General features: G+C 45.8%; 10 protein-coding genes across 10 annotated transcripts; 2 read left to right on the top strand and 8 right to left on the bottom strand.

Moving 5' to 3' along the window:
• Positions 1–153: 153 nt before the first annotated feature.
• Positions 154–1,177, top strand: DFJ58DRAFT_849281 (uncharacterized protein; the record flags this gene model as incomplete). Its single annotated transcript, XM_041393711.1, has 6 exons — positions 154–195; positions 440–452; positions 504–618; positions 732–795; positions 949–1,043; positions 1,093–1,177. The coding sequence occupies 6 exons, from the start codon at positions 154–156 to the stop codon at positions 1,175–1,177; spliced, it is 414 nt and encodes a 137-aa protein (XP_041234958.1).
• Positions 1,178–4,577: 3,400 nt separating this feature from the next.
• On the bottom strand, positions 4,578–5,046 carry DFJ58DRAFT_644389 (uncharacterized protein; the record flags this gene model as incomplete). Its single annotated transcript, XM_041381398.1, has 2 exons — positions 4,578–4,741; positions 4,791–5,046. Coding segments are annotated over 2 exons (420 nt in total), but the record flags the coding sequence as incomplete, so codon positions are not given.
• A 1,587-nt stretch (positions 5,047–6,633) lies between these two features.
• Positions 6,634–6,972, bottom strand: DFJ58DRAFT_672461 (uncharacterized protein; the record flags this gene model as incomplete). The annotated part of the gene is made up of 1 exon (XM_041383026.1): positions 6,634–6,972. A coding segment is annotated over one exon (339 nt), but the record flags the coding sequence as incomplete, so codon positions are not given.
• A 1,069-nt stretch (positions 6,973–8,041) lies between these two features.
• Positions 8,042–8,433, bottom strand: DFJ58DRAFT_738107 (uncharacterized protein; the record flags this gene model as incomplete). The annotated part of the gene is made up of 2 exons (XM_041386969.1): positions 8,042–8,195; positions 8,246–8,433. The coding sequence occupies 2 exons, from the start codon at positions 8,431–8,433 to the stop codon at positions 8,042–8,044; spliced, it is 342 nt and encodes a 113-aa protein (XP_041234961.1).
• Positions 8,434–8,503: 70 nt separating this feature from the next.
• DFJ58DRAFT_672464 (uncharacterized protein) lies at positions 8,504–11,147 on the bottom strand (the record flags this gene model as incomplete). Its single annotated transcript, XM_041383027.1, has 5 exons — positions 8,504–8,913; positions 9,706–9,898; positions 9,945–10,286; positions 10,334–10,421; positions 10,867–11,147. The coding sequence occupies 5 exons, from the start codon at positions 11,145–11,147 to the stop codon at positions 8,504–8,506; spliced, it is 1,314 nt and encodes a 437-aa protein (XP_041234962.1).
• A 2,602-nt stretch (positions 11,148–13,749) lies between these two features.
• Positions 13,750–14,326, top strand: DFJ58DRAFT_879711 (uncharacterized protein; the record flags this gene model as incomplete). Its single annotated transcript, XM_041394512.1, has 1 exon — positions 13,750–14,326. A coding segment is annotated over one exon (577 nt), but the record flags the coding sequence as incomplete, so codon positions are not given.
• Positions 14,327–15,065: 739 nt separating this feature from the next.
• On the bottom strand, positions 15,066–15,500 carry DFJ58DRAFT_672467 (uncharacterized protein; the record flags this gene model as incomplete). Its single annotated transcript, XM_041383029.1, has 2 exons — positions 15,066–15,307; positions 15,368–15,500. 2 exons carry the CDS (start codon positions 15,498–15,500, stop codon positions 15,066–15,068), a joined length of 375 nt encoding a protein of 124 aa, XP_041234964.1.
• A 250-nt stretch (positions 15,501–15,750) lies between these two features.
• DFJ58DRAFT_672465 (uncharacterized protein) lies at positions 15,751–16,955 on the bottom strand (the record flags this gene model as incomplete). The annotated part of the gene is made up of 7 exons (XM_041383028.1): positions 15,751–15,959; positions 16,014–16,300; positions 16,347–16,403; positions 16,457–16,629; positions 16,690–16,710; positions 16,760–16,777; positions 16,827–16,955. The coding sequence occupies 7 exons, from the start codon at positions 16,953–16,955 to the stop codon at positions 15,751–15,753; spliced, it is 894 nt and encodes a 297-aa protein (XP_041234965.1).
• A 2,998-nt stretch (positions 16,956–19,953) lies between these two features.
• DFJ58DRAFT_879739 (uncharacterized protein) lies at positions 19,954–21,971 on the bottom strand (the record flags this gene model as incomplete). The annotated part of the gene is made up of 13 exons (XM_041394513.1): positions 19,954–20,094; positions 20,124–20,171; positions 20,231–20,248; positions 20,304–20,608; positions 20,658–20,799; positions 20,860–20,951; positions 21,003–21,016; positions 21,071–21,195; positions 21,295–21,395; positions 21,452–21,526; positions 21,577–21,635; positions 21,689–21,843; positions 21,897–21,971. 13 exons carry the CDS (start codon positions 21,969–21,971, stop codon positions 19,954–19,956), a joined length of 1,350 nt encoding a protein of 449 aa, XP_041234966.1.
• A 620-nt stretch (positions 21,972–22,591) lies between these two features.
• Positions 22,592–22,996, bottom strand: DFJ58DRAFT_343175 (uncharacterized protein). The gene has a single exon (XM_041379950.1). The coding sequence runs from the start codon at positions 22,907–22,909 to the stop codon at positions 22,652–22,654; it is 258 nt and encodes an 85-aa protein (XP_041234967.1). The 5' UTR covers positions 22,910–22,996; the 3' UTR covers positions 22,592–22,651.

Below are 22,996 nucleotides of genomic sequence, written 5' to 3' on the forward strand. Positions count from 1 at the left end.
AGGTTCGCGAGTGCTGCGGCCATGGGAATACATGTAATAAGGCTCGCGAGTGCTGCAGCCATGGGAATACATGTAATAACGCCTGCTGTTTGTTCAGTAACAGTAAAATGAGCTTAAAATGCACCAATGGAGATAGGTGGACATGGGTAGGACATGGGAGGATTTGGTACCAATGGGACGGAACGGTCGGCCGAGGTGAGCGATGGCCGATCCGACGAGCAAGGGACGGTTAAGATAACCCTGGCTCTTCTGCGAGAGACCGAGGCCACGGATCCGTATCGGCCGAGTCGGACATAGACTGGTGTGACACAGGTGAGTCGAGTGAGTCGAGACTTTGCAAGGAAGTGGTGTATGGGTGCAATGGGGATATCTAGGCTGCTTGACTCCTATAGCGAAATGGGGTTCTGCGAGGCTAGCCTGAGCTTGAGCACCACATCAGGCTGAAATTCAAGGTTAGTGGTCCTCTTCTGAGTTTTCAAGGTAGTCTTAACAGTTTTTTTTAGAAATGTCAACAGAGGATCGCGATATGGTAGAGAATATGATCGCAGACTATGGCGTTCCGAAGATGCTCCTACACACAGCACCCCCTGGGGAGGGCTTGGAGTTCAGTCATGCAGGGTAGAAAATATGATGTGAACTATGGAATAGATGTTGAGACACTTCAAGACAATTCCTGCAGCCTCATATACCTAGCATAGTTCTATCCCTCACACATGAATCATATGATGAAGTATGAAACAGAAATTTGAACTTGAACAAGGGTTTGCGCATGCTCCGCAGGAGGAAAAATCTAAGGTATATACCGATGAGGCGATCTCAACCTGGCTGGGCTGATATGAAATATCTAAAAATGCTCAACCAGTATAAGTGAGTCTTGGCTCTGCCTAGCTGCTATACTCGCAGAATGCAAGAACGTTCGACCCTAAAGGGGACTGCTACTGAACACAGAACCAGATGAAAGAAAGACCCTTGAAGTGTGATGGATGTGCGAAAGCACAAGAAGAAAAGCGAAGTGAGCGCGAAGCGCAAGAGAGCACACTAAGGTAAGCGCGAGCGTGGGAACGTGAGCGCTAAGGCGCACGTTGTGTGGAGAATACCGGATAAGGAAACGGATAAGGAAGCAGATGTGCAAAGCGAGTGCAAATGCAGAGCGAGTGTTTATAACGAGCGCGGATAAAGGTCTAGTATAGGCGGATAACGATAACCATTGGAAACACAAAGTGCGCCCAAGTGGTGACTACTACTTTAAAGTAAAACCCAATAGCGAGGGAAGTACAGCAAAGGGGAGTAAATAAATGATGAGTAGTAAGTCAGCAACTTTATACTATGGAAATCGCATCGGAAGCGGAAGGGATAGGAGCAATAAGCGCTATGAATACGTAATGACATGTAATAACGCTGCAATGCTTGTTACAAACCATGAGGCAAGGGATATGACGTACCAATGAGGTGGGTGGACATAGACGGACGTTCCTGGATGATAGGCGATGCAGGGCGCTTAAGCGCGAGAAAGCGCGCAAGGTGCGTATGTGGGAATGCTGCGCGTTGTGCGGGAAAGTACCGTGCCTATGGCGCGTTTCACGGGAAAGCTGCGTGTTATGTGTAAAACGACTAGGGACATGATAGAAGTCGAATATAGCTGATGGTGCGAGTCATGCATTGAAGGCCAATTGTCATGAGTTGTGAAAAGGTGCGAAATGTGCCTATATGTACCTGCAGAAACGCGAGTCTCTACACCGAGATATGACACAAAAACATGCTACACAGTAGTAAAATCTAAGGCATGGGACCAAACATCTGATCTAAGGCTGCCAATGCAGCATCACAGTCAAACTGTGGGATAGATAAATCTGAAGATGCCATGTCTGAGTCTCTGGGAACATAGAAACCAAGATTTGGTGTGTTTGAAGCATTAGAAAAATTAGCCATATCAAAAGGCTGCAGTAAGGTAGAGAGATTGTTAGCAGTGGTGAGTGGCAGCTGCTGGTGTGCAAGATTGGTGGTCTTGCCCTTCAGTCAGCATGGGAGAAGATTGATTAGAGCAAGCCACTGTTAGTGCAGGAGATTGGTGAACAAGCTCAATATCTTGGTCTTCAGCCAGCGAGGGAGAGGGATGGTTGAGTGTGAGCAGCTGCTGGTGTGGGAGATTGGCGAACAGGTTCATCTTCTTCATCATCTTCTTCATCCTCAACAGTCTCAGAATTTTTGTACTTTTTGCAGTGACTTGGGTTTGTGGCACCTGCAAGCCCTTTGCGTTTTGTTCCTTTGTGAGAACAAGTTCATTGATGGTGATCAATGATCTCGCCTGTGTCAAGCTGCTCCTGGCATTTCAAATGAAGTTCCTCGAACTCCTCATCAGTTAAGACCTTCCATTTTATTTTTTTGATTCCCACTTTGAGCAAAGCATCTCGAGGCCAGATTGTGCACTTGAGACTTGGCTAAGGTTAGCAAATGGTATGTTGTCTGGCCAGCCTTCAATGGCGACTTTATAGCACTGAACAACATTACGAAAATAATGAGTCCGTTGCATCTTGGCGTCAGGATCACCAGTGATATGTTCTGTCAACATGTATCAGTCAAACACTTTGCCTTTGAACACAAAAGACTGACATAATTCAGTATTGACAATGTTGCGGATTTTTGAGCGAATTGTGGAGACTTCCTCCTTGTGATTCATAGGCAGCACCTGAATATAATAAGTCAGTAGGCCAAAAAAAAAAGGCAAATATTCAAACCTTTCATCCCTTGCACTGCAAAACCTTCCATCTTGCTAATTAGATCTTGATTTTTGATCCCCATGACAGAACCCATGAAGTTGTTGGACACCTTCAGTGGCAAAGGTGACACCTCGCAGAGGGAGATCTGTAGAGCCATGCATCATATACCTAATAGTCTCTGTGCCTGTGCGATATTTGAGGCTATGGAGCTATAATAGTAGGGTGGACTAGATCAGTAAGCTTGTAAGTTAAATGAATGGAGGCGCACCTCGTTTTGAACAGCCTTCAGAGTTTGAGAAATGTCGTTTACCTTGGACTTCATTGAGACACAAAGGCCAGTAACCTTTGTCTTTTTCCAATCGGCATACTCTGCAAGGATATTGTCTTGTTCATCCATTGAAGTCGAAGGTATTCATCCTGATGTTCCTGGACGAGTGATTTGAGTGCTCCTCGACCCTGATTGCCTGCAACAAAATGTGTCAGAATGTGTGTGTAATGAGTGAAACAAGCTTACAGTTCTCAGTCTCTTGGTTTTTCTTCCAGCAGAACATGTTCCATGCATTCAGCTTGGAACACCTCGAGTGAAGCAAACCATGACCAATATACAAGTCATTTGGCACACGGCATACACTTTTGTAATGAGACGTGGCAATGGTCTTTGTGGCCTGGTCAAGCTGGTTCTAGGCATCATCAAGAGCATCCTTGAATTGGTGAGACTTTTCCTGTCAGCTTTGCCTAAGTGCGGCTTGTGCTTCTTTGCTTAAAACAACCTTGGGACGAGTATGAATTGGCATTTGAGCATGCCGACCTGCAGAGACATTCTTGACAACATTGAATGAATGAGAGACCATGGTTTTCTGCAAGGGCATCAGTGCTATAGTTCACATGGAAGTCAAGATATTTAACACACCATGAACCGAAAACAAAAATTGTCCAGGCAACAACAGATCTCGTCAGATTCAGAGTACATGGACATATATATTCAGACTGACATAAACAGATTCCAAAATCTACATGAATAATAACCCAAAGAAGTAAAGCACACATACAAAGACTAGAATTCCGAGAACCTTAAGAGTAACTGTCAATACGGAAGATGAACGATACTATCACCAAAAGAGTTAGTGCAGGTTGGATAATTTAAAGTAGTATGAAAACACACTCACCTTGATGACCTCCAGTTGGACTTGAAGGTCGGTGAGCAGAGCCTTCAACAGGATAGTAGCCTGTTCATAAGTAAGGTCCTATTTTGGCGACCTAAACACTACCTCCCATCAGCTGCTGTGGGTAGTTCCAATTAAGACATGCAAATTGAGCAAAATTTCTCTCCCAGACCCAGCCGATCAAGCGGCGGCATCAGTATTCACTCCAATACTGATGAGTGGTGGGCCAAACTTGGGCCTGCTGAGTTCCTGACCCTAAAAAAAGTGGGTCCCATATTGTTGTCTTCAGGGACAAATGCATCTGCAAGTCGACATTGACGAATCCGATGGGAATGTGCTGTGGTCTTTTGCTGTGCTGTTAGCCAATTCCACTCCCTCATGAATGGCCGCAGATGGGATGTCAGTTGGCAGGATCTTTGACTGAGCTTTAACTTGCAAGCTGTTGGAAAAAGCTTGTGGTGATTGCACAGAACACTGGATACAGGCTCCAGTGGCAACCATGGGTGCAGGGAGGTACTGTGGACCGTAAGCATTGATGTGTGCAGTAGGAACTTTAGAAACTATGTTAGCAGTGAGATTAGTATATACGAAAATTGATTGACTTACAGCACTTAGGTGGCTTGATGTTTTCAATAGCACAGCACTTGGAAAAGCATTGAAGATGAGGTAGTGTAAATTCTGCAGCAAAGGCCTGCACTAAGGCAGCAACATCTCTGCTGATGTGCTGTGGTGTTTCTTGAAGTTTGCGGGGTGTGATGTAGAGGTCAAGAGCAAGTTCCTGAGGCAAGATTGTTGAAGACACTTCAGAGCCTGGGCATCGAATGAGGAGAGAGATTCCGCCATCAATGCGGTCTTGTGTGGCTACCTGAATAATATATGAGATTTTAGAAAGATATCTGAAAGTCTAAACTTACTGCATCAAACAGATCCTGGAGCGCAGCCTCAACTAGTTCAATGTGAGTGAGAGTCCTCTCTTTACCATTGGTCTCATTATTGAAGGCAACGTATGCCAGGTGAAGGCCAGCAGGTTTCCTTGTGTGGTAATGAGTGCCATCAATGTGCGCATTGTGCCTAAGCAATGCCCTTGCGGCCGCTTGACGCTCGTTGTTGCTGAAACCCTGTGCAAATGTCAACATATGAAGAGCAGCTAGGCTAGGTATTGTGAAATGACCAGGTCCTGGTATTAGTCCAAGCATCTCCGAGGTTCGTGATGATGTCTGTGTGCAGACAGTACTAGTTGGTAGCTTTTTTCGTCCTGGGGGGAGTAATAGCCATGATGATGTTGAAAACAGACTGCTGTAGTTTGAACGTAAAAGTGAAAGGCACCAGTGAAGGCTATTTAGCAATACATGATAGTGGGACCCACAGAGCCTGACCAGTGACAAGTTCAGTTCTCTTGGACATTGTACCGACGCACTAGGTGCATATTAGACAGAAATCAGAAGAAGCTTTAAAATACTGTGATCTAGAATCCCACAGAGACAGTAATGATCAAACCAATGATTTAAATATGTGAATAGGAGTGTTCACCTACCATCAGAAAGGTTTTGGTGAACATCCGGATGTGTTGACACGCCAAACTATGACGAGTCCTCACAAGCCCAGTGGCCATGCCATGCATAATCACTCATACGACTATTCTCAGGCATACAGCAAGAAGCCATCCATGTCATGTATTCATCCTCTCTTCATCAATCACTCATGGAAAATGTACATGACAGCTCTCCACCATGACAGTCTTCCGCCCACCTTTCATTTGTAGTATGATCAACTTGTTTCTCAATTTCACACATCTTGCATCTACACTCTTATTCTACACATTATCAGGCAGTCAGCACGGTAGATGTATCACCCTACCATTGGAAAGGTTTTAGTGAACATTGATGTGTCAACAGTGGCCATGTATCAGGCATACAGTGAGAAGCCATCCGTGTCGCATATCCATTCTTCCTCTCTTCATCAATCACCCACCGAAAATGTTCATGATGCTTCACTGTGACAGTCTTCCGCCCACCTTTCGTCTGTATCATCTCATTTCTATTATGAATAGGAGTGTTCACCCTACTCTCAGAAAGGTTTTAGTGAACATTGATGTCTTGCAGCGCCCCTACCATCAGAAAGGTTTTAGTGAACATTGATGTATCCACAGCGGCTCACCCTACCATCAGAAAGGTTTTTAATGAACATTGATGTGCGACACCGGCCACCCTACCATTGGAAAGGTTTTAGTGAACATCAATGTGTGGCCACCGGCTCACCCTACCATCGGAAAAGTTTTAGTGAACATTGATGTGTCGACAGCAGCTCACCCTACCATCAGGAAGGTTAGTCTCACTGTTCTGAAGTGTATTATTATTAGAACCATCATCAAATATGTACATAGCAGATTACAGTAGAAAGTGAGATGAATGTTAATCATTAATGGATTGCAGATAGTCAGCCATGTCCTGCGTCAACGAATCATTCTCTTCCCATTCAACAGCATCCAGGTCAATATCAGAAACGATGATATCATGCACATCATCAATGATGTCTCGTTGCACTGTGATATAATTAGTTCAAAACACGTAGATTGATGCAAAGTGTGCCAGTATGAGCAGAATCTGCATCATTATTGCTAGATGATGTGGATTGACTAAGGCGGATACCAACACCCCTGATTCCTGAAAATCCAGGAAAGTTTCTCAATGTGATCTAAGTGAAAAGAATGAACAGCATTAATGGCCATGCGCGGACACCATTGGCATTGAAGCTCATTCCCCAATTGCAGGTTCAAAACAAGAAGATCCTGTATAACCACAGGCATGGAGCTCCTCATCATGAATTGCAGTATGCAGGCGGTGAACTTCGACATTGAGCCAAGTGATTTCTTTGTGGGCTCGACAAAGCTTGAAATATTTTGTGGTCACCTCTCGATGAGCAGGTGTCACCCAGTCACTATTTCTAATATCAGTGCGAGAATTGTGCAGAAGATCAAATTCACCAAGGAAACTGTAGTCAGCAATATCTTTCCAAGATATCTTCTGCCGTGGTGGATTTAAAGTGAATGCTTGTACATTGTAGTGGTTGATCGCATTTTGAATAGCTTCTGATCATCGTTGTAGCGCTTTGCTGATTTGTTGACGTCGCTTGTACCCTAAAAAATGTTAGGTCACCAATTTGTGATCAACAATAAACAAGCACCTGTGCCGGACAATGACAACTTCGAAAGCTCAAATAACCCTACTGACAACCAGGTGCTCCAGGTCATCTAGCACACTGCAATACTTGCTGAGAGATACCTCCTCCTTGAAATGGTTATATTCCTGGCCGCCAATCTCCCATCGTCCATCAACAGCTAAGAGAATTTCTACATGGACAACCAGCACTTCAGCATGCTGTAATTTAGCATATGAAGAATCCACCCGAATGTGAGCTTGTGCAAGTGCAGTATTTATCTGCTCCAAGTTACCAGCAGTAATTGTGGTGTGACAACTATATTTCCGCTAGGCTCGTATGAAGCCACTATGTGAATTCCAACCATACCCCACATTGTGTGACTCATCCCTAGCCATCCCCGACACAACCTGATGGGCGGACCCGCTCATATACTCTGCAGACTCATCCTACCTATGTCCAGTCCAGTCACGCTTTACCCCACTAGGTGCGTAGTTGTCTATTTTCTTATTACTGATAGTATAGGCAGCGCTATTACATGGATTCTCACTGGCTGCAGCACCTCATGTGCTTTTACATATTTAACTCGGGTCCGACCATGCGCTACTATTTTCGCCTTCAGTATTCCTGGACTTACACATAGATAGTTAAATAGGACTTCATAGGAGATCATACAATACCACTCTGTAGAAGGGAGCATTCCCTGATACTGGTCACCCTACCTAGTCCCTATCCCCTCAACTGCTGAATATACCTGATTTTCTCTCCTTACGATCTGAACCTCAGTCACTCATTTCCTAAACATTCCTTTAAGTTCCAATCCTAATCCCGCGCATTTCCTTACTCCTCCATTGCTTTCCTGTCCTCCCCGATCCCTGAAACATCGGACTCGACAGATCCTACAGTGGACTTCGCCTTACACCTTCAGACTCGTACTTTCCACTCTTGGGTTTCATTCCTTGTGTAGCACTGACTTATTTCAACTTAACTAGACAGCAGACCCCTTTAGGGTCGAACACTCTTGCTTGCAAGTGAAGCAGCTAGGCAGAGCCAAGACCACATATACTGGCTAAGTACTTTACAAGTGCCTAGCCATGTTGTGATTTTCACAGCGGTAAGAGAATTATTAGCAGCTTGGCGCACTAAGTCCCAATCAGCCCTAATGATTTAATGTCAGGGCGATATATTAACAAAATAGTCAACTATTACCTCCATTCAGCAAGCTCATCAAGCACCTCAACATACCAAATAGAGAGGCGATCTTTTTCAGGTGGCTGCTTCAAACCTTCAAGGTAACCATGTTCTTCCTTGAGGAAATGAGGGAAGTCAGTATCAGCAAGGCCAAGTTCAGATTGAATGATGGCTAGTTCGGCTGTGAGCACGCTGATTTGTTTCATTGCTTCTCAATAATGATTCAACAGAAAATTAGCTGACAAAATATTAGCTTCATAGTTGATTATGGAAAAATTACGCACAAAGCACAGCATACTTGTCAGCATCCCAAAATGTAAAGTGTTCTTTGATAGTCTGATGCCAGTGGAATGAGCTTGCATGTCTAGTGCCACAAGCAAGCTCATTTGAGGCAGAAAATATGTACTCACACCCTTCACCCTTGCTGTGTCCAGTACCCGGAATATACATTGGATGCCAGACCAGCTGACATTTGCGGTTATGTGCGTGTCCATGGAATGCACCAACCATCATTTGAAAATTTAATTCTGACGCTTGTGGGCCTAAGGAGCTATTCCTTAAGGTCTTGGAGAACGCGCAGCCAATGTCATAAGCACAGGCACCATTCTTTCCGTAAACTGTAATAAGCTTATCGATAAGTGCAAGGGGATATTTAGCCCTGTAAAATTGAATCAGTGCCAAATTAACTAACAGCAAGAGTGAATCACAATTCTCCGCTGAAGGATCTTCAACTCAGCTGAGGGTGCAGCTGATATAATTGTTGAAGGGAGGAAAATATGAGTGCGATATGTTCGTCCCTTAGGGGAAGCGGAGAAAGCAAATATCCACTGGTCAACTCTAGGGGGAATGCGCAAAGCGCGTGATAAGGCGAAAGCGCGGGAACAAAGGCGCTATAGGCGCGCGAAGCGCGGGAAAGTCGCGCGTCGAAAAGCGGAACTGGGTGAAAGCGGTATGCGAGCGATAGTGAGATGTTAAGACGTGTACTGAGATGCTGATGAGACAACTGATGCGGATATGGCCACTAGAGCTAACTGCTACTAGGGCTTGTGATGATTTATTCAAAACATAATAAAAACTCGGAGATGGTGACTGTCTATGATGATGGTGGTCCCTGGTAATGTGTGTTGTGTAAAGTAAAAAAATGTGTAATGAAAAATGTGTACCAAGTGAAAATAAACATGGTACGATGTTGAAATAAATGATAAATGGAGAAATGCATACCTGGGAACTTGGTTGGACATGGGAAAACACAGTGGGAAGTCAGGCGCCCTATAGCGCTTAGGCGCGGGAAAATTCGCCTAAAGCGCGCGCAAGTCGCGCAAGTGTCGCCTATGTCGCGGAAGTGTCGCCTAAGTCGCGCGCATCGCGCGAACGTCGCGTTTATCGCGCAAGTGTCGTGTTACATGCATGATACTGTAGACTCGACCTATGTTGCAATATATGCCATTGTGAGGCTACTCAGGATCGAGTCTCTACACCGCTTTGGATGATGTCACAGGCCAGAAGTATGAAACGATGACAGCAGGCAGCAATAAAAATGCCTGATTCATGGAAGACCAAGAACATCTTCTTGTGTGTCTCGGGTCCAGCATTTCGCCAGCGACTAATGCAAGTGAGCGAGCCCAAGTTACAATCAACGGGTTCATTTTCCCAATCATCAGGACTTGAGTCCTGTATAACATCATCAGTCAATGATAATGTCAGAAAAAAGACTTACTTCTTGAGCTTTAACTTCGCCCTTAAATTGGTCCACAGTGGTGGGTCCAATCCAGTAGTCTGAATGTGCCTTGCAAGAATCTGTGTGTGCAGTTGTACCATATATGGTGGAGTCCCAGTGTTTCAAGCTATTGTTGCCATCTATCAAGATGAGCCAGTCAAATTCAAGTGCAGGCTCATCCTGGAGCTTATAGAAGCATGCTGGACAGGAATTGAGTAATCGCCAATTAGGCATGTTGTGCTTCAAGGCTGCCTGGAGATGCTTATCAACACAGTGAATGATTTCAAGGTATATGTCATATGCAGCTGAAAATTGGATGCACAGGTATGGCCAATAAGGAATCTATTAGATGCCCATGAGATAATTCACCAGATGAGGTATGTACTTACGTCGTGCAGAAAACATAGAGCTTTGCATTGAGCTTGGATGCTGAAACGAGGACATGTTCGATGAATTTGTGTAAGGATTGTACATCCTCTATGCGCCGACCAAGCTTCAAAACAAGACGCTCGAACCATGCGGTCAAAGTCATCCATGTGACTTACTGATGTGAAGAGCACAACTCTTTGCATCCGAGTTACTTGGATACATTCTCTTACTTCTCCTTTCGTTCTCTTTCATTACTCTACCTTGTGCTCACTATTCACAATCTCCTTGTCTCACTGAAGTATTTTCACCTCACCATATGCTCCTTGCTCTCATTCCAGCCTAGTCAAGTATTCAAAAATGTATATATACTCCTCATGTACACTCATACCTACAGCGAATCCTAGAGTCAGATCCCTGCTCCAAGTACAACCAAAAACCCTCTCAGAAAGTCTCCATTTGAAATGTTTCCGATTCATCTCTCTCTCACTTCTCCTTGTCTTATTCTCGCACCGTTTTGTTCCCAATTCCCTATTGAACTCATACTCAGCCTTACATTTGGCGGTAGGCAGCAAGAGTGCATAAGGATATTGCAACTGTGGGATACATTGGCATACACCCGACGTAGCCATGATAGATCAGGGTCTCATTATGGTACTTATGAGACATCAATGATTGAGGCAATGAGCAGCTTCTCTCTGAAAATAAATTAGCCTTAATAAAAGCGTGAAGTCCAGTATACATACAAAAAATATCAACAAGCTCGATGTTACTCAGTGAGACGCACTGAGTGTTGCTCGAAGATGGTGCCACAGGTGGTCCATTGAATATTGGCATACTGTTCTCAGCAGAGTGAGAACGATAGTTGAGATAAGCCTCCACAAGGATGTCTACTTGAATATCCCACTGAGTTGTTTGATTTTCTATCTGGTCATGGCATGTGTGGTGATCTGTATAGTGGCTATGATTTTGGGTGAGACTGAGCAAAGGTGGATAGGCAAATAATACTCACCAGCTGCTGATCTCAGTGATTTGGCTTGCAAGACCTTCAAAAGCTTCATGTTCTCCACCCGCATGGCTGAACTCCAAGCCCTCCTCCCCAGGGGGTGCTGTGTGTAGGAGCATCTCGGAAACGCCATAGTCTGTGATCATATTCTCTACCATATCGCGATCCTCTGTTGACATTTCTAAAAAAAAACTGTTAAGACTACCTTGAAAACTCAGAAGAGGACCACTAACCTTGAATTTCAGCCTGATGTGGTGCTCAAGCTCGGGCTAGCCTCGCAGAACCCCATTTCGCTATAGGAGTCAAGCAGCCTAGATATCCCCATTGCACCCATACACCACTTCCTTGCAAAGTCTCGACTCACTCGACTCACCTGTGTCACACCAGTCTATGTCCGACTCGGCCGATACGGATCCGTGGCCTCGGTCTCTCGCAGAAGAGCCAGGGTTATCTTAACCGTCCCTTGCTCGTTGGATCGGCCATCATTCACCTCGGCCGACCGTTCCGTCCCATTGGTACCAAATCCTCCCATGTCCTACCCATGTCCACCTATCTCCATTGGTGCATTTTAAGCTCATTTTACTGTTACTGAACAAACAGCAGGCGTTATTACATGTATTCCCATGGCCACAGCACTCGCGAGCCTTATTACATGTATTCCCATGGCCGCAGCACTCGCGAACCTTATTACATATCGACCCGAGTACCTCGCGTTTCGCTACTACTCTCACCTGTGCAATTCCGGATGTTCACGCAGTTAGATAAATAGGACTCAAGTTCATATTATCCCTTACTTCCCTTCCTCGGACATACCTGGTACCGTTGTAGGAGTCACCTTAGTTAGTCCTCGATTGTGCAAATCGATCCTCCTTGCTTTTTATCATCGGACGCGCCTAGACCGCTCTAAGTGCACTCTATCTAAGGTTTCTTTACCTAGGCCTTGTAAGATCTGGACCGCTACCGGTAGTCTTACATCGGCAACCCATACCTAGTCTTACCTCGTCATACCTAGTTATACCTGGACTCTCTTTCCTCGGCCTAGACTTACGTGCCGCTCATCGGCATCAGACTCCCCACCTCGCCTCGGTATCTCGCATCGGCATCTCACATCGGTATCTCGCGCCGGGTGTACCATCGGTATCCCATATCGCGTCGGACATTTTCGGACTTGGACCTTCGGTCGGTCGGATATCTCAGGCCATAGAGCTTAGTTCTTCCTTTCTCTTCCCTCGCACTATTCGAAGGAAGTGCTTCAATAGCAGTCCCCTTGGGTCGAAGTACTGCACTCGCACCCATTTGGATTTAGTAAGTTAGTTGGTATATCTAGCTGATTACTATTTCTTTCACCACACCGATGCATAGCATCTGCGTCAGCTACATGCTGAGACTGCTTGCCAGCCATGAGGATATGTGTTTGGCAACAACACCCTCTGAATGAATGGGATATGACCAATTTTGAGAGGCCATTGAACCTGGTACAGCCTGTTCCACAAGGCATGGTGTACTGACACTGTTCTGGCCACTGTAGGCGACGCTATAAAGGTAAGGAGCAAGGGGCATGAGAATGCCCCTTGCTCAAACAGGGCCTTGTTGAAAACAGGCCTGAAACGGAAGCTGCTGGAATGAAAAGAAAGACAAGACACCTTTGAGGCTGAGAGAACTGGTGCCATGGGACATGATGTATTGGCACTGTCCTGGTTGCTGTAGGCAGCGCATGCTGTGGAGGTAAGGAGTAAGGGGCATGAGAACGCCCCTTACTCGAACAGGGCCTAATTGAGAATGGGCCTGGAATGGAAACTGCTGGAATGGCGGGAATGGCGCTATAGAGGGCGCTAGCTACCCAGATTAGTCTGTTTGGTGGTCACATACCTCACCAAGTATATTTAGCGACTGTGGTAATACAGTACTAGAGGTAAAAGATGATTTAGGGCAATGTTTAATGCTGGTGTCGGGATTTAACTGCAGGCAAGCCTAATTATACTAGATGGTCACGCAGGTTTGTGTGTCTCATGGGTTCGTGTTTTTACTCTAGCACACGCAATTCTACACAGAATCCTCCTGTATGTTACATATGGGTTCTCCCAAGCATAATACACATTGTCATATTTTTTTTGTGAAAAAAATCCAAGTGGTTCTTGTGCCAGGGCTCAGTTTATGGTGCTGGAGGCTAGTTTTACACATAGAATGCACACTCCAGCAAGCATATCATCACAGAAAATTCTGAAATGGTACATCGTGAATGTATATGATTAGGCCATGTTAAAATAAATATCTCCGAGACTACTTTCTTGATAGAATGATGTGCGGTACAAGAAATACGATCAGACGTGACAATCCATCCAAAGTGTGATATAGGAATTGAGATTCTGCTGTGCCAAAATGCGGCACTAAACACATGCGTCATTTTTGGAGTCTTAGCGCTGAAGACCTGGATGGTCAAACCTAAACAGCTGTGCCAGGCCCAAGAAGACAAAATCAAGAAGGCCTGCACAAAGCTTCAGGGAGATCAGCAAGCCGGCAACAAACCGAACATCAAGAGAACTGCAGCTTACTATGGTGTTCCCGAGAGCACTCTTCATGATCGCTTTCGTGGTGCTCGCAAGTCTCTTAGTGATGCTCACAAGCACCAGCAGCTGCTCTCAGAGCACAAAGAGCGAGTGCTTGTGGATTGGATCAAGCACCTTGATGCTGCAGGCAACCCAATCAGTAAACAGACCATCAAACAGAAGTGTTACGCACTCTGCAAGAAGATGCCATCAAGGGCCTCCTGAATGTATTGCACTAATTCAAGCACACCTTGATGGTCACCCCCAGTTGAAGGACAATATGAAATTTGCTGGTCTTTATGGTCGGGCCCCTCGCGGACAGAAGCGCACGCATGCGCACACAAGCACAAATGACGAGAATGTAGCACCGGCAAGTGCCACTGTTGCGCAACCTGAGCATCCTGCAGTTCATCGTCAACTGAACGAGCATCACCCATTTACTCTGAGTTCCCAACACAATTTACATATACCTGGTACACATTATCATACTCTTCATCCTTATTCTTATGCTGATCATCAACCTGCAGCCACCTCAACAACTACACCTACCTTATAATTCACGCTAGCCCTCGAGATTAAGTACCTGTCATCATACCTTACTTTCATATAGTCAACTGTAACATACTTGCATATCTTCCCGTACATTTCACATACTATCATTCTGTCTAATTTTACAAGATATCATTGTGCATCTCAAGCTCACTTGCTGGTGTATACGTGCGGAGCGTGAAATGGTTCGACGGCAGGGTGTGACATAGTGTGACAAAAACGCGAACCCTTGAGACAATCAGACAGTAAGCCTCCGCTGGACTCAACTCTTCAAATCTCGAGAAAAAAAACTAGCAGGCATTGTATTTCCGACATCAGGCTATCCAACGGTAAAAGAATTTTCGATTTTGGCCCAGACGTTGAGGAGCTATTGTCATTGCAAAAAAAAAAACGCGAACTCTGGTGACCATCTAGTAGTTGACACAGCACGTGTGTACCAAGTCTAACAAGGCTTACTAATTGGGATAGCCAGGTGTGAAAATGTAACATAGTGTCACAGTCGGGTCACCGCAAAAGTCACACCACGTGATCAAGCGAGGTATGACTGTCTATCTTACAGTCGGTGTCGGGGATATAGCCTACTATGACATTTTAATATGTTCATCAGTTCACTGATGTACATCGATCTGTTCCCAATCCCCTTCAAACTCACTATCAGCCTAACATGTGCTTTCGGCAACTGTCCAAGACCCTCCTCAACTGGGCGTTGGCTCTGCCAGTTATCATTCTTGTGGACTCTGTGTTCTGAAATTTATGCCAATCCACGTTTATGAGCTCCTCAAAGATGTAAGCATGTGCCCTTGAAGAGAGATAGTTCTTGCAAATGGCCTCGAGTTGCGGTTCATCGATGGTTTGCAATTCGGAAATAAATACTTGCTCCATGATGAGAATCAAGTCTAAAGTTGACAAGTCATATCAATTTAAAAGGCGATGGTTATACCAGGAATTCAACGTACCTGCGACGAGCTGTACACATCGACATACTTTCCGCTGCCTCAATGTCATCTTTTTGACTTCGGGATGGGATAGAGAACCGTCATTTCCTATTGTTTCTGGGTGATCCTCGATGCAGTTTTGGAATATCCGCATGATCTATAGATTTCCAAAGAAGAAGAAAATCAGAATTCCCAAGTGACCGGATATCAAGAGACATGAACATACAGTCAGTACATGCCACTTAGAGCCCCACACTTCTATGAGCAACCGTCGGAAGAGGGGAGATGGGACCTGCAGCTCTTTCTCATAGATTTCATCTGTGAGTTGGAATTAGCTTGGATTTCCGTTTATGGCGCGTTCACATACATGGAAGTCCGTAACTGAATACCCGCTATTAGTGCTTTCATCTACGTTGATAACTTGAATTAAAAACGCACTGCACGGACGAAGAAATCTTAGGGGAAACTTCCGCCATTTGAGCTTTTGCGAACAAAGCTCTAAGGCGTTGGCGAGGATTATCCTTAGCCATCGACTTATCCGTCACTGTGAGTGCTTCCATGGTTGCTTCGATCAGGCTACCTAACCGACTGGCCTTCGGAGTTGAGTCGTGCACTAGGTTGATCATCGCTGAAGATGTACGCTGAAAGCGAGAGTAATCAGACTTACAATGGGATAGTTCCACAACAGATTTGGGAGGGTGTGGCATCTGCATAAGTACATTCTTGTAGTGCTCCTCGAACTTCTGCGATGCAAGTAACTTTGCACGTTCTTCGAGGACTTGGAAGGGTTGACCGGACCCTTCGTTTGAGTCCAGGTCGGAGTCCGTCGCAGCCTCGTCGTCATATATGTCTTCTGCTTCTTCACACTCCATGATATTTTGCAGCTGATCTTGCACGAACAAGTCATATTTAGTGAAGATAGCGATAACAGGGACTAATTTGAACGATGAATAACTTTCTTAGGTATCTGGGAACGGAAAGCTTGCCGTTGTGCTCCGACGAGAAAAACAAATTCTCAGACTCTTGAACAGGCCTCGAGTTTGTTTGAAGGCAGTACCTGATGATATCTGGTCTCCTGATATTCGCCGAGATAGTGGGAGAAAACCATACCAGATCATATGCAACTGCTCGTGGAGCATCTTTTTGCGTGATCGGGATTCAATGAACCTCTTGACAACCTGGAACTCCCGTTTACGTCCAGCTTCGAAGCCCTCCGAGTCATGAACGACCATGCGTCTGTTCTCCTTAAATTCCATCTCTTTGTGGATATCGTGGATACCTCGCTATTCGGTCATTTTAGCTGATCCTAACTTTCTGCAGCCGATGTTGAATCAACGTCTTACGGATTCACTGGGTTTATCAGCCTGGGATACACCTTAGGAGGGCAGGCGGTAGGGATATTAAGGAGCTTACCACGTTCTCACCGCATACCTAGATGAAGTGTTCAGTATAGACGAACCGTACTGGCTACGCCTCTTACCTTGCTGAGGATCGTGGTCTTTCCACAACCGGTCTTACCTATGATCAACAACCTGAACTTCTCCTCATCAACTAACGAAACCCGGTCCATAATCTCCCTCAGCTGGTTGCATGCCGTCTTGGTTGTCATCACCCGCTCTGAATCATGTCCCGGCAGTAGATGCGACTTATCCCATCTGATTTTGACGACAGCCTGCCGAGTAGAGGCGAAAATCGGCGAAGAAGTAAATCCTTCGATGAAATCTCCAAGAGAAACCTCATCTTGGATGTTCTGAAGGAAGACGTGCTCCATTATGGAAGTCATGTCTTTACAAAATTCCGTTCAATGCGAGAATTGGGGGAACAAGTGTCACCTACTTGCGACCAGCTGCGCGCATCGAGAGCCCTTAATTTCCAGCAGTTTCAATTGCCTGATTTCCGGAAGGGAACATTGTGGGTGTCCAATGGTCATTGGGTCATCTTCAATGGACTCCTTGAACATCGAAAAGATCTACGATAACCGCCATACGAGTGAGGGCCGAATCAGCTTTCTGAGACAGTATGATGAAAGATTATGTACGGACTGTCTTGACTGGTAAGGATGGACCCCAGATCTCTCTGAACCTCTGTCTGAGGCGACGATTTGATGATGGCATTAGTTCATACTTCTCGCCGACAATGGCTATCAATAAGATATGTCAAGAATGAATTTAGGCAAGGTAACGAAGATTAGTACTGACTTGGAAATCCAGATCTGCGTAAAGACGACTATTAGTTACTGAACACATTCAAACGAGAGCCGACACCTACGACAGCGACAAATGGCGTTTGGGTCTAACATCTGCCATTTGCGCGGCTATAAAAAGGGTTTCCACACGACGGCGGGGATCGTCTTTCGGTACCTCGCCTATGACTCTAAGACACTCCAAAGTTGCCGCAACCAACCCAGAGAACCGGCTGTCTTTCGGATCTGACTTGTGGGCTGTCGTGGAGGTCAGGGTTCGTGAAGGGACACGTAACACGGCGAATTGTACTTACGCTCAGACAGCGCGACAACTTCTTTGGGAGGGTACTGCATTATCATCAATTTGTGTTTGTATTGAGTGCCAAACCTCTCCATAGCTCTTGACATAGCTTGTTCTTCAGGGTCTTCTTCTTCGGTCTCTTCTTCGTCAGCCTGAGGGACATCGCTTTCGCTGTCGCTAATTTTCTGCAGTTCTATTCTCACGAACTCATCCAAGCCAGTGAAGATGACCACGACAGGCACTGTCCATCATCCATATATATCAAAAGAAAATTTCGACAGGTGAGCTTACATTCATGTGGGACAGAAAAGAACGCCTGTGCTTCCATTAGTTCCCCTTGGTCTGCCGCGAGAAAGTACCTGGAATGAGAGTTGGAGGCTCGTATATGGCAAGTATTGTTCAGGTTGACCGTACCATATCACATGAACATGTTCAGCTACAGACTGATGCTGAGATCGGGATGCTATAAATGAATTGATATCATCTTGAATGTTTGGATGACCCGGTTGCACGTCATGGACGACGAGCAGGCCATTGCCAGTGAATGTTATCTCCTCGTCGATGCTCGTGCTCGGTATCTGTGAGGATGTTACATCTTCTGTGATTGCACAGTGAATAATTTGCCTTACAGTCCTGACAACTGCAATATCATCTTGTGGGTCCGTGGGTCCAACCTTGCGCCCAGAGCGATCAAAAGTTATTTCCTGACCACATATCTATATTATGTAGGCAATTCGGAAGTGTTATCAATGCCCAGACACGATTCTCACCTTGCTTAGGACGACGTCCTTTCCAGATCCAGGCCTGCCAACGCACAATATCCGGAATCTTTCCCTTTCCGTGGATATACTTCTGTCTACGATTTCTGTCAGCTGGGGGACAACGAGGTCCATGAAGATTTTTGGGCCTGTTGTCTTCACTCTACGAGTTTGCGCACGTTCATTCCAGCTGATGTTGATGGTTTCATTTTGAATGAAGGAAAAAGATGGAGAACCAGTAAATCCTTCGAGAAAGTCCTCGAGAAGGCTACTGTCTTTGATCTTGGACATGAAGATATACTCCATGACCAGTGTTAGACCTACAAGGGAGGGGAAATTTTTCAGTATACCATTCAAACAGACCGGTGCGGTGCCAAGTGATGGTACCTGCAACTAGCTGTGCACATCGCGCAGCCTGCCATTTTATGGGATTCAGGTACCGACTTTCGGGTAGGCCGATGGCACTTGTTAACGGGGATTCTTCAACATGTAGCTTGAACAGCGATAGAATCTGAACCAGAGCATCGTGGGACATTTTGGCGGAAGTTAGCATTCCAAAATCCAGCCTTGTCGAATAGTAGCTACGAACCGTCTCCACCGGCCAAGGGATGTCCCAAATCTGAATGACCCTCAGTTTCTGTGACAATGTTGGTGGGAATTCTGCTTCGTTCTCCAAGATTACAGCTGTGGATAAAATGAGCATATATAGTCAAAATTGATGCGGAACCACCGACCTGGGAGACCATACCTAAATAACAATGACCGTTAGCCGGGCGTACCACTGTGTAACGAACACATACGATAATGACAGGTGTCGTTTAGGTCGAACATCTGCCATTTGAGCGGCAACGAAAAGGTTTTCCAACTGACGGCGTGGATCATCTCTCGGGATTTTATCACCAACTCTAAGCAATTCAATAGTTGCTTGGATCAATTCAGTCAACTGACTATCCTTTGGTGTGGATTTCCGCGCTATCTTGGATTTTCAATTCTGTAGAAGTATAGGAAACATCAGCAATCTACACGTACGCTCGATCACCATCACGAGGGCTTCAGGAGGGTACGCAGTCTGCTTCAATGCAGCAGCATGCGCAGATTTAATGCGCAGGGCGTCCTCCGGAATCATTTCGAAGGGTAGACAGATGATTGCCACCACCGGCACTGTAACACCCACATTCACTCAGTAAAATGCACAATTTATCTGACCAACGTGAACATGCCTTCGTGTCGCACAGCGAAGAATGGCAGCTCAGTAATTTTGGTTTTCCCCTGAGAGCTCCAGTATGTACCTATAATGACCATCGATCATCAGGTTCGTGGCTCCTGGTAATGTGAAGCATTTACCATATTGCATGCAGCTGCTTCTTTAGGTCTTCTCCTCTGCGAGACGCCATAAATTGTGTGATGACACAAGTTCCTTTTGACCCTCCGGCTCGTCCGCGTCATGAACTACTAGAAAGCCATTATCACTGGACGTTGTTTCCGCAAAAATGCGGTATTCGTTGGACTATCAGTGCAACCGTTAGATTTACCTACAATTTGAAGGTGCGAAAGGGACTGCACGATTTTAGGGACAGTGCTTAACTGGAGAATGAAGCGATGATTTAGTTCGTAATACAGAGGCTACAAAGCACGACACTTACACTTCCTTCGCCTAAAACCTAGGTATAAACCTGTTACTCACATACATACATGAGGCAGCTCGGTAGACCCTACCTTGTGGAGGATCGTAACCTTGGCATCACCAGGCTTCCCAATTATCAACAGCCTGAACCGATCTGCCGCATTGGAGGAGACACGCCTCACAAGGTCTTCCAGCTGGCGTTGGATTTGCGGCATGACAATCCGTGTCCCATCGCCCAAGCTTTGCCGATTCCTACGAGAAGACCGGTATATTTTGATTACACCCTCCTGTATGGATCTAAACGCATCCGAGCCTGTGTACTCTTTGATGAGAGCTTCCAGGACATAAGCCTTTTGGATTTTCAGCAAGAAAATCTGCGCCATGATGAATGTTAGATCTTGAATGCACGGTGAGCGATAGGACACTGGAGACAAAACGAGTCATACCAGCCACTAATTGCGCACATCTACATCCTTTGCGCTCCAAGGCGGACATAGCTGCGAGTTCTGGGCGAGGAATGGAGCCGACAGCACTATTACCAATGGTTCGCCGATCATTCTCAACATATTTTTTGAACGTAGATAAGATCTAAGGAGGCACAGACATATACACAAGGTTGGTGTAGAGTCGGGACAAAGAATTACGCACTTCTGTCACAGTAAAAGACGTACCCCAGATTTGAATAAGCCTCCGCCGAAAAGGAAGACGCGGGACCTCAAGTTCTATCTGGGAGATTGTATCTTTGACAGAAAATCAAAATGGTGAATGCTGGAGCAGCGTTGAAGACTGACCCGGAAGTCCATACCTCAAGAAGCATCAGGACTGTGCGCAAGTCAGACGAGATTCGGAATTTACTCACAAAAGCGACAGTTGGTACTTGGGATCGACATCTGCTCTCTGAGCCGCAACAAACAGGGCTTCTAAACGATGACCAGAAAGACCCCTGGCAAGTTCATCGCCACTTCTGAGCGAAGTCATCGTTGCCTGAACCACGTCCGCAAGGTAATTGCGCGCTCGAGTAGATTTACGGGCTGACGTGACCATGTTTACTTCTGAGGACTGAGCTCAATAGACGCCGCTTACAGTTGGGTATTGCGACAACCGCATCGGGAGGTAAGGTGTTTGCATCAAGACAGTTTTATACCCCGCTTCGAATTGCTGTACAACGGATTCTCTGGCTGCGTCTATGACGCTCGCAGAAAAGCTGATTCTGTGGTGAGCGCGGGTCGTAAAGTCTTACTGTCATCCGTGCACAGCGTATATATCGTCTCGTCCATCAATCGGTCAAAATCTGTGAAAACAGCTATAACGGGAACTGCACGTCGTGATTATTGTGCCTTCCTTGCAAGATTTGAGTGTGTTTACCTTGATAGGGCACCGAGAGGAACTTCTTGGCTTGCCCGAGATTAGAGGGTACACAGTACCTACGGTGATCGACAATTTTCAGCTTGTGCGTATGAATGATGAAGGAGTGTACCATATCGCATGCACAAGGCGACTCGCTATGAAAGCCTGAATCGCGCTGGATTCATGTTCGCTATCTACCCCAGAGCCCTCCCAGTTGCTGATCTCAAGCAAGGAGTTATTCTCAAATGTTGTGTCGATATTGTGCAAGTCAGTGTTCAACACCGGCTGGGATGGAATCTTGGTGAGACGCTGCCACCAGCGCCTACTATCTCACGTACTTGGATTAAGAACTGCTGTGGGAGGAAGATCAAGAGACTCTCGATCTCCCGATAACTGAGACATATTCCGTACATCAATAAATCTCGACGGAATCTTGGACGGGACGTTCACCTCGTTCAGAATCGCTGCTTTCTCAGATGTGCGATTTTCCAATCAACATTAGCCTGAATTTATCCCCTTTTTCGTACAAAGGCAAGGATTGCGAATCGGTGCTCGACTTATGGTCTTTATGGTCGCTGCTGTTGGAAAGACTGGGCGGAGCTAGCAATGCGACGGGCCTCAGTCGCCGGTGTCACAAGGGCAATCGCCTAGAATTGGGATACGAGGCGAGAGGCAGCATTTGCAATTTGGTTTAGAAAAGTTGAGGAGTGCGATTTCAGAGGTGAAAACACTTTGGAAACACAGATAAGCGCTACCCTTTGACAACTTCCAGATGAGTCCTCGGAACGGCTAATCCGGGGGTACCCGCTCGGGAAACACCGAACATGAGGGGCCGTGGATCCTGGTGGGTCCCCAACATCAGTGAATCCGACGGTGACTCCTTGATATTGTGGCTGTTGTGACTGTAGAAGAGAAATTTAATTAGGGTACCACCAGACATGTACACATGAACGGGTCTCAAAGTTGATAAAACGACAAGACAAATTGAAATAATTCTCAGACTCGGAACAGTGGGTTTTCACTGGGTTTAAAACTTTGATTACATTAAGAAGTGGCTGTGCAACTGCTGAACTTGTCATTGACCAGTATCTGATCAACATCGATCCATTAATGGGCAACGAGAAGAAGAATACAAGTAAAGCAGCTGCGAAGGCGGGAAAAAGCAAAGAGAAAGCAGAAGCCAGACTTCTAAGAAAGAAAAGAAGAAGAGCAAAAAGACGACCGATGCACCTCCAGAGGATGAAGATCTGGAGGCCATCCTCGACAAGGTGATTTTCATCACATGCGTCCGAGATCGAGCTGACCCAACGGTGCCTGCTAGTAGATGAACCGCGAATGGGAAGATGCGCATAAGGTCACAGAGGAAACTAGTCGAGGGCCCACCTTCCCGGCGCGCGAACGCGACTCTGACACCGTGCCCAAGCGGAAACCACTTGTG

The sequence above is a fragment of the Suillus subalutaceus genome (assembly GCF_016647625.1).
Source record: "Suillus subalutaceus strain FC151 chromosome Unknown DFJ58scaffold_445, whole genome shotgun sequence".
In the NCBI taxonomy this organism is placed as follows: Eukaryota; Fungi; Basidiomycota; class Agaricomycetes; order Boletales; family Suillaceae; genus Suillus; species Suillus subalutaceus.

What these genes read in the sequence shown, in the direction of transcription:
- DFJ58DRAFT_343175 (XM_041379950.1), bottom strand. Translation starts at nt 22,909, where the DNA reads ATGCGCATCTTCCCATTCGCGGTTCATCTACTAGCAGGCACCGTTGGG.